At 33.2% G+C, this 10,233-nt stretch overlaps 1 protein-coding gene across 2 annotated transcripts in view; it reads left to right on the forward strand.

The window, feature by feature from the left end:
* LOC145321886 (uncharacterized) overlaps window positions 1-10,233 on the forward strand; it is a 37,310-nt gene that overhangs the window by 25,234 nt on the left and 1,843 nt on the right. The window contains exons 39-51 of one of the 2 annotated variants that reach the window (XM_080163529.1): window positions 768-845; window positions 1,433-1,711; window positions 2,214-2,348; window positions 2,798-2,884; window positions 3,919-4,019; window positions 4,745-4,810; window positions 5,407-5,477; window positions 6,222-6,263; window positions 6,373-6,432; window positions 6,940-7,004; window positions 7,576-7,652; window positions 8,232-8,470; window positions 8,788-8,978. In XM_080163529.1, the coding sequence (XP_080019655.1) occupies window positions 768-845; window positions 1,433-1,711; window positions 2,214-2,348; window positions 2,798-2,884; window positions 3,919-4,019; window positions 4,745-4,810; window positions 5,407-5,477; window positions 6,222-6,263; window positions 6,373-6,432; window positions 6,940-7,004; window positions 7,576-7,652; window positions 8,232-8,470; window positions 8,788-8,978 (1,491 nt within the window). Of the gene's footprint in view, window positions 1-767; window positions 846-1,432; window positions 1,712-2,213; window positions 2,349-2,797; window positions 2,885-3,918; window positions 4,020-4,744; window positions 4,811-5,406; window positions 5,478-6,221; window positions 6,324-6,372; window positions 6,433-6,939; window positions 7,005-7,575; window positions 7,653-8,231; window positions 8,471-8,787; window positions 8,979-10,233 lie in introns of both variants that reach the window. The other variant, XM_080163528.1, reaches the window with a different exon arrangement.

Below are 10,233 nucleotides of genomic sequence, written 5' to 3' on the forward strand. Positions count from 1 at the left end.
CTTTTTATTTATTTTGTATAAACTCTTTGCATTATATTTGTAAACACTCATGGTATTATATTTGTATATACTCTTTGTATTACATTTGTACATACTCGTTGTATTACATTTGTATTACCGGCTGTGCCCCAAGAGGTGATTTAAAAAAAAGATTAAGGCGAAATTCGTAAAAGGACCATGGAAATCTTCAGCAAATTCTTTTTAAAAAGTGGGGGGATTTTTTTTGGGTTTTTTTTGGGGGGGGGGTGTCGCAGCCCCCTAGAAAATAGCTTAAAACCACCACAGGACCAATAGGTATATTATATACCCTGAAGAGTAGAATCCTATTGGTTCAGTGGTTACCGAGATCTTAAGGGACAGACGGACAGACATCAAGCTACTTTTTATTATAGATATACTCTTTGTATCACATTTGTATATACTCTTTGCATTATATTTATTCTCTAGTATTATATTTGTGTAGACTCTTAGTATTATATTTGTATATACTCTTTGTATTATATTTGTATATACTCTTTGTATTGTATTTGTATGTTACAAGAGAATGAGAAATTCGCGCTGTTTATATGTAGCTCACTTTTTTAGATATTGACTTAAAATTTGTATACCTAAGCATTATAGCAAGCTTCTAAATTGTCACTTATAAGCACAATTTTTTAAGCAATTATAGTTCAATTGTCTCTATAAATATGGTTTTGTGTTGTCTGATAATATTCTTCAATAATTTTATTTATTTTACTTTACCAATCTGGTTCCATCTTTTTTAGAGAGAAGCAGCATGTCTGACATCAGATTGCCACATATGATGAGAGCTCTTGATCAGTATGGGGTCAGACGTCCTGGAGGTAAGGTAGATTAATCATCGATAAAAGTAGATGTAGCACCTTCTAACAAAAACTCTAACCATCGGCTGCATTAGCTTAATTGAAACGTGTCGGAGTTCTAGTCTGGGCCACACTACGTCATACTAGATACGTTGAAAATGATACATACTGCTGCTCAAACAGACTCATGAAAATATTGCTTTGAATCCTATTATTGTCTGCTGATAAAAAATCATTCTGAACCGTTCAGTAAAATTATCTTTTGTGTCATTTTATAATTAATTTTTCTTGGAAAAAAAATAATCTTGAAATAAAGCTTTTGGCCATATTAAGACAATTTAATAGAAACTAATCTTATAATTGATTGGTTTACTATCTGTGGAAAACTGTCCATTAAACGATGCGATAAATAACTATATAAGATTAACAGGATATGATGTCTGTCTTTGTTTTGTATGTACTCCCCCAAGAGAAATGGCCTCCAGAAAAAAATTTGCCCTCCCCACACTTCAAATTTGTTTAAATTTTTTTTTGGTTAACAGAAGGGGGTCGGCTTTAGGTGCCTTTTGGGGGCTGTTTAGCCGCTGTATGATATCTAAATATTTGAGGTGGATATCAGATATTTGGTAGTCCGTACCAGCTTCCACGAATTAATCAGACAGCTGCAAGTACAACTTCCACCACAGCTGCAAGCACAACTTCCACAACAGCTGCAAGCAGAATCTTGGCTTTACCTGCAAACATAACATCGGCTACAGCTGCCAGCACAACCACGGCCACAGCTGCCAGCACAACCTCAACCACAACAACTAATTATGCATCTATCGGAACAATATATTCTGTCCCAAGGATTTCCAGTTTTTCACAGCTGATTCCCCCAAAACGAGGTAAATACAATTTTAGAAAATATGAGTCAGTAAAACTGTAGGGAGGGAGGGGAAAATAGACTGTAAACTATTCTGGTACCCAAAGTTTTGTTAAATATTATTAGTGGGCTTAAAGACTTACCTATATCTTAATAAGATTGGCAAACAGGCAATGTGCATTATTTTTATCTAATAATTTTATTATATAAAAGTGGTAATATTAGCTATCATCATTGGGAAAGTATTTTAATTTATTGTCCAATGTCTTATACCTTTCAATTCTTGAGAAATAGCAGAAATGGAATCCGGCTGTACTAACATATAATCTGTATGAAGCAATAAACCTAGCAACCCGCTGAACTAATATGGTTCTCCTTTACAATGAAGCATTTTATAGGTCCATGGAGGGATTTTATATCTTATTCTGGGACAATGTGTCATCAGTCTCCCAAGATAAATCATCCCTAGAAAATAATAATCAAGGGTTATGAAACTAGGGTCTAACTGTTTTTTTTTCTTCTAGATATATTACCTGCATTACCATTACCTAGCAGAGCATTTCATGGACCGCTGTCAGCTTCAGCTTCGGGATCGGCGGCAACGCCTGGAAGCAGCAATCCTGTTCCAGGACCTTCTTCAACAACTGCCAGAGGTTCAGGTATGGCAGAAGTAGTGGTACGAAATGCATTTAAGCTTGAATTTAGTGAAATGCATATTTTTTTATGTTTAATGGTTTAAACTACATTTAAAGGGCATATATTTGAATGAATTATGATTTTCTACCATGTAGTTTAAAATCGTAGTCTTGTGATATATGCAATTTATATAGCTGTTTTATTTTCACAAAAACAGTAAGACGACTAATTTAGTAATGTCTCATTGTTATTTATCTTAATGCAAAATTATGTATGTTTGATTGTAGACTTTTAACTTATGCTTGAAATCATTTTTTCTGAAATTCTCTTCATATATTTAAATATCCCTTTAGGACTAGGCAGTGAGGGGGAACTTACCACTTTATTTAATTCGTTGACTCAAAGTAAATTGGGTACTTTTATTTTTAATTTTGATTGCTTTGGTTCCAAATTATTATTGTCATAACTTAAGGTGGTCCAGCAGCTGCTGTTAGCCAGGCACAGCCGGTCAACTTGTCATCTTCAGCCATTAAAAGTGAAACTACGGAGGAAACACCAGGTAAATCATTTATTTTTAAATCAAGAAGTAGGAAGTCATTGTTTGATTATGTTGTGCTAATCTGGCTCAATATTCAAGGGGACTATGCACGAATGAGAGCAAGTGATTTTAGGCACCTTCCAAAGGTGATTTTGAGTATTTTTGGTGAATATACTAGGTTTCTGTTTAATATAAATACAGGGGTGTATATTCTGCACAAGATTTTTTTTTTCCCCTGCTACAAAACTTTTTATTTTTTTTCCCTAGATTTTTCTTAAAAAGTAGGGGAGAAAATAGAAAAATATTTAAAGAACTCTATATTTTATTTATTTTATCCCTCCTACCACACATTTTTTTAGTTTTTTTTTAACCAAGGAGGGGGGCGAAATGGAAAAAATGTTTTCAGTTTTCTTAATTTTTACATTTTTTTTCCCTCCAACCACTTAATTTTTATTTCCCCCACCCCCCCCCCCCCCCTGAGCAGGGGATCCCATGCAGAATATACACCCCTGTATAAATATAACAAATAAAAAAATAAGTTTCACCTTTTATATGAAAAAAAAATGTTTTTTCAATATCGCATCAACTGTTTTGTTGAGTTCAAAGTGTAACGGAAAATAACACGGAAATAAACAATAAATGCTGTAAATATACAAAAGAACATTAATCGAACTGTTTACATTATTATGATTTACCACCTTTTTTCTTAATATATACAATTTCATCAAAAAAGTATTTTTATGTCAAAGCATTTGATGATTTATAATCTTAACTCTTTAGGTGTAATTTTATAAAGTTTTTTGTTAAGACTTTGGTAGAACTTAACCTTTTATTCATTCATTTAGCCCGAAATAACAGAAACAAAATATATCAACCAATAAATAGTTTACATTACTTGCTTTCGTTCGTACATAGTCCCTTTAGCCATTGCATTATTTATTTAAAAAAGTTTTGTTGTATGTTTCTAAGAAGATATGATGGTTAGTAGTTGAAGGTTTTAAAAGTCAATTTGCATGATGATTTCTACAAATTTTAATAAAAAGTTATCATTTTAGAGAACTTTAACCGAAGATATGAGAACCTGATACTTGATCATATTGATACTACGAGTGTTGGACTAAACAACAATGAGGCCGTTAGAAAAACCAGACGAAAGGTATAACTGGTGATTTTACACAAAGCGCCTGTTGAGCATTGGTAACCCCCCCCCCCCCTCTCCCCCCAATTTTATCAATAGTTGGAGGGGGGGGGGTAATTTTTTCCCCTATGCATAACCCCTGGGGGGGGGGGGGGCGGGATATTGTACGAACAGAACAGAACTCTTTGTAAGTTTTTGCAAGCTTTTTTGTTGCAAATTGTTTGTATTCTTTTAACTTAACAACTTACAGTTATTAGTAACCTACTAATTATACACTTATTAGGTATTATTTTAAATATTTTTTGTATTTTACTAGCATTTTAAAATCTTTATATTTGCAAGACATCGCTAGATTATTTGTATGCTCTTTGTATACATTTTGTAAACTCTTTTTGTCTTTATTTTTAAACTAGCGGCTACGCAACTAGAGGCCTCCAGTGGCAATTAAGATGTTTGGTTTTTTATTATAATGCTTTACCTATCTATGTTGCCTTCAAGTCTCTCTGTAAAAGAATTTCGATTTTTTTGTGATTTCTCTTAGGAGGGTGGTGGTACCCTCCCACAAAATAGTTATAATCCTTCCCAGGACCTATGAAAAGCTACCCTGTAAAGGAGAACCTGATCGGTTCAGCGGTTAGCGAGATCCTTCGGTACAAACACACAGACAGACCAACAGACATCCTGTTACTTTAGAATAAGGATTGTTTTTTTTTTGTTGTAACAAACTGTTTGAATTATTTAAGGTACTACTGTCCATATGTACGTATATGAAGGTGAACAATTTAGCAGAATTAAATGCACTCCTTCAGGTTAATATTATTTATATTACTACCGGAAACGCCTTTTCATATTTTTGAAAGCGAAGCTTTTCTTTAATTCGGGTCTGTACGTCAGAGTTTCAAATTTTGGATAATGTTTCCTGTAACAATCAAGTACGATTCCGAACTTTTTTTAAATTCAAATGTTTGTAAGTTTTAATTGCTCTGCTTATTAAGTTCTGACACACTACAAGAGTTATTGTTCGTTTGTTCTTCCTTTTGATTTTAGAGCTTTGCGTTTATGGATGTTGCCATTCTTGTTTTTCTAAAAATCCAAGACTAGTAGTCTTGTCAGGGATTTAAAGGGATAAGACAATGGCCGATAAATTCATGTGCATCCCCAATATATATACACAAAATTACCCTTTCTCTAGTCTGTAGATTACAATTAGAGGTTGAAACGTTTGGTCACTCAACTCAATAAATAAACCAATCAAAATCTATTAAAAGTCCCTAAAGTTGTTAAGCCAACTAAAAAGAAAACGTTATTATAGAACTTTGGGGACTTGTGTAATAAACAGTCTATTGTCCCCTCTCTCTCTCTCTGAGTCTTGTATATTCTCACAATTCACAAAATATCTGTTTAGCATGAAGAGCAATACTGGTTTGGCAGAACACATAGACTTGGATCTCCATCAAGATCTGAATATGTCTCAAGGTAATCAAACAGTCAGACAATTGTATTTGTTGTAGTTTCCGCTTTTTAAAATATTCAAAATTTAGCTTTATGATAAACATTTATAGAATTGAACTGTACAACAAGTTGCTGAAAAAACAGTAAATCTTAAATATTAACAATAGAGGAACCGCTGCTCTCGCCGAAAACCCGTCATTTCCCGCTATATTTTTTGCTTACTCGCCTAATTAGAAAATTATAAATCAGTTATCAAAAAGTTAAAAGTGTTAAATTTAAGTTTCTATAAGATTCACAATTGGCAAGAAAATAGCATAAAGAATTAAGCAGCAAACAGAATTTCTCGCCATTTCTTAACAGTTCCTCAATCACATTGTGGCTCATAAAGCAACTGCCATAATAGTTTTTCAGATTGAGTTCCTTTGTGTTTTAGGTTAGGTTCCAAAAAGTGGCACATTTGCACCTTCCCTATATATTTGAATTGCTTACAAGTAGAAATTAATTTTGGCGGGAAACGGTGGTTTTCGGCGGGAGCGGCGGTTCCACCGCCGTTTCCTCACAGTTGTACCTCTTTAAAGCAACTGCCATGCCAAATCTAAGAGCTGTAACTTTTATTTAGTTTAGTTCCTTTAACTTTTAGTTTTGGTTATAAAAAGTGTCATTTCCGCCCCTTCCCTTTGTAAATTATTAATTATTAATAAAGAAATTTTAGTAAACATACAGATCCTGGTACTTTTATTTAAGGATAATGATATTTGTTTTTACTAGGGTCATATCAAATCCATGGAAGCACAACCATCGTCTACACAGGCTGACTAAATATCTGGAGAGTTTACTAACTCATTATAGAACTCATGATGGTCCTAACAGGTAGAAATATTTATATTAATATAAAGTAACAGGATGTATGTCTACACAGACTTACTAAATATCTGGAGAGTTTACTAACTCATTATAGAACTCATGATGGTCCTAACAGGTAGAAATATTTATATTAATATAAAGTAACATGATGTATGTCTACACAGGCTTACTAAATATCTAGAGAGTTTACTAACACATTATAGAACTCATGATGGTCCTAACAGGTAGAAATATTTATATTAATATAAAGTAACAGGATGTATGTCTACACAGACTAACTAAATATCGTATGTCAATGTATATATAAGCTGTATATCGAATTATGGACAGTTTTCCGCGGATAATGAAATTAAAAATTTTAATATTAATTTTAGTTATGTTAGCCAACAGATTAGCTTGATTTCATGATTTTTAAATCTTACTATTAGTTTAAAATTGTTTCCAATATTAATATAATACGAATGGATGATTTTCAGTATGGCTCATAACCAGTTCTTATCCAGCGGATATTAATCGGTTTTGAAGCAACACTTGAAATATTGTATTTATTTATTTTTTGATGTATTGACCCTTGATCATAGTAACCAAGCAATCAATCAATAATAATGTTTAGTATCTTTAGTGTGACGCGAACTGAACCAGAGACCTCTTCGACATCCAGAGGGAATTTGACAATTATTGATCCAGGTCAGTTTTATTAGAAGCTAAACTTGTCTAAAATTAGGGTTGGTCTGTCTGTCCATAACGGATTGCTTTTATCATTAATTTAGGCATGTTAGAATTGTCCTATCGATTTCAACTTTGCAAGATAATCATTGGAGACAAACTTTTTATTTCATAACATGTCCCTTATATTTTCACTGGATATCTGCAATATTTCAAACATGTCACCAAGTATTTAAAAAAGTGTCAAGTGAAAACAGAATGAAAAAAAAATAAGTTTGTCCCAGATGGTTCAAAATCGTCTAATTCGGCCGTTTCTTCATAGTTAAACTGTTATGTCTAATTTTAGCATTCTGAATATGTTTCCAAGTCTTGGAACACACAAATTTACGAAAAAAAAGCTTCGGTAACCCATCCCTAATAAAATACTAATTGTTGTCTACAGAGGGGTAATTTTGTGTATCTTCATTGGGAATGTACATTAATTTTTCGGCCATAGTCTTATACCTTTAGATCCCTGATGTTCTTTTCTTGTCTTACTAACTGCTTGTTGCTGCCGTACTAACTTATTAACATAATCCTCCTTGTTTTTTAGAACATGATGATGTGCCTGTGGATATAAGTAGCAGCAGTAATAATTCAAACAGTAACACCACGGCGTCCACTAGAACTAGGAATCAAACTTATCCATGTTGTACAAATTCTTTTTTTTTATTATTAGCAAAGCTACCTACTCAATAATGCTTATTTTCTGTATATGATACTACAGGGGAAAGTGATTTTCTTGGCTGCTATTAAAGATTTGTTGTGCCTATGCCTCAAAATAATTTGAGATTTTTTTTTCTAATTGATTTATTATTGATTTGATCTTTTTTGATATTTTTCTTATAAAAATGTAACTCTGTTTAACCGTAAATTTATTTTTAAGCAGCTTCGCTACTATTGGACGTAATATTCATTGTTTTTCTTTTATCTCTTTAGACAATCGATATATTGTTATTTGGATGTTGCACCAGATTTTCATTTACTCTAAAAAAGTTAAACTCGCAGTTGGTAAAAAAAAACAATACCTCCTCCCCAACCAACCCATTTACTTCATCTCCTTCCCTCCTACTAGATGGAAGAACAGACCAATAAATTACACCCATATTAGCAATCTAAATTGATGACAAATTTTCTCCTGTCGTATCATGTATCCACGTATTCTATATCCATCCTTTGGACATATTTTTAAGTTTTGACCGTGTTAACAGTACTTCGACATCAACAGTCTTTGACAGTCTTCACGCAATGGCGAATCCTGGCCGTTCGCAGCAGGAGGACTCCACGACCCGCAGCCGTCACCAACAAGACACCACGAGGCGCCCTGACTCCATGATTTCGTTCCTCAACCATTTACGAAATAGCCGTGCAGACATAGATTCAAATACCCGTACAATAGAAAGAGCAAGAGGGCTAGTAGAGCCAAGGGCGATTGCAGAAATGGAAAGGTATAACTATTAACCAACTAGTGAAATAAATCTAAAATAATATTTTTTTTTGGGGGGGGGGGGGGGGCAAATGGTGGGGTCGTCAATTTTACGATTTGTTGCCACCACAGTTGAAAAACACGTATAGGTTTCTTTGTTTTTTTTCCAAATGGATGTAGAATGTAGATTGTAGATATTATGACAGGGGGGAAAATATTAGTCAATCTATGTTGTTAACATGGAACTGACTTATTGGTTAGTTTGTTCATCCCCAAAATACATATAAACTTTCCCTGAACCTGTGGGAGGCTTTACTGTAACCTAAAGTATATTTTTAGAATGAATAATTCACCGCCGTTGGTGACCGTTGTTGACCGTCCTTACTTGCCTGTCGACCCAAATGTTTTCCGCAGACGCACCGAGGCGGCTGAACCTCTGAATACAGAACAGCAGCGTAATGACAGGAGGGATAGGTTACTGCGAGATATGATGGACAGAAGGAATCAGGCTATGCAAAGATTTCAGGAATGTTCATTATTCAAAGTATGAAAATGGGACTATCCACGAACGAGAGCAGGTGATTTTAAGCACCTTTCAGCAGTGATTCTAAATGTTTTTTAGTAAATTAATAGACTAGGTTTATGTTCAATATTATTATATCAATTTACTATTAACAAAACTTTGAAATGTTAAGCATTTTTTGACGAATTTTCATCAAATGTTTCATTGAGTTCAAAAGTTCAAATAAAATAACACGCAAAAACATAATCAAATGCTGTAAATTATGGAAGTACACTGGGTAATAAAACTGTTTACAATATTACAAGGTATTCCTTTTCTTAAATAACATTTTTTATCGAAAAAGTTTAGGTACTTTTTGTTGCAGTTGTTTGAACTCTACAAAACATTTGATGATATTTCGTCAAAAAATGCTTAACATTTCAAAGTTTTGTTAATAGTAAATTGATATAATAATATTAAACATTACCCTAGTATATTCACACAAAAAAAAACATTTAGAATCACTACTGGAAGGTGCTTAGAATCACTTGCTCTCATTCGTGCATAGTCCCCTTTAATAAAAGAGACTTCTACTATAGAGAAATAATTGTTTTGATTTGATATTGATATTCAATATATTTTGATTATTCATTGATATTCGTGCAGTTTTTTTTATGAAAATTTACTCATTTTAACTTTAAAAAAAAAAGTTAATAAGCACTACCCGTTTAAAAGATACACGATAAGACAATTGACGATAAATGGTGTAAATCCCAAACGAAGATAAACAAAATTACCCCTCTTGTAGAAAAATTCTAAATGAATATAAATGTTAATAGTTATTTCTCGCATCGTATTATAAACAGCTTTCCGCTAGATATAGAATGATATAGAATGTACAATTATAAGATTAAAACGAGTTTTTTAGTCCCGAGGTGCCGAAGGCGCGGGGTAAAAAACTGGTTTTAATCTTATGATTCTACATTTTTATATTGGTAGAAAGCTGGATATAATACGATGCTAGACATAGCTTTTTTTCGTATGGATGAGAACCGGTTCTTATCCACCGGATTCGAATGAATACGAGAATAGTTATTTATCGCATCGTATTATAAACGGCTTTCCGCGGATATAGAATGTACAATTATAAGATTAAAAATATTTTTGGATCATGGAAAGAAAACGAAGTTTCCGGTTTCATCGTATTTTCACAGTAGCTTTTGAAGGGTTATTTTAGGTTAGGTTAGGTTAAGTAAATGTTAATGATTGCCCCGCAGGGTTAG

The sequence above is a fragment of the Acartia tonsa genome, chromosome 6 (assembly GCF_053477335.1).
Source record: "Acartia tonsa isolate MP-2025a chromosome 6, ASM5347733v1, whole genome shotgun sequence".
Classification (NCBI taxonomy): domain Eukaryota; kingdom Metazoa; phylum Arthropoda; class Copepoda; order Calanoida; family Acartiidae; genus Acartia; species Acartia tonsa.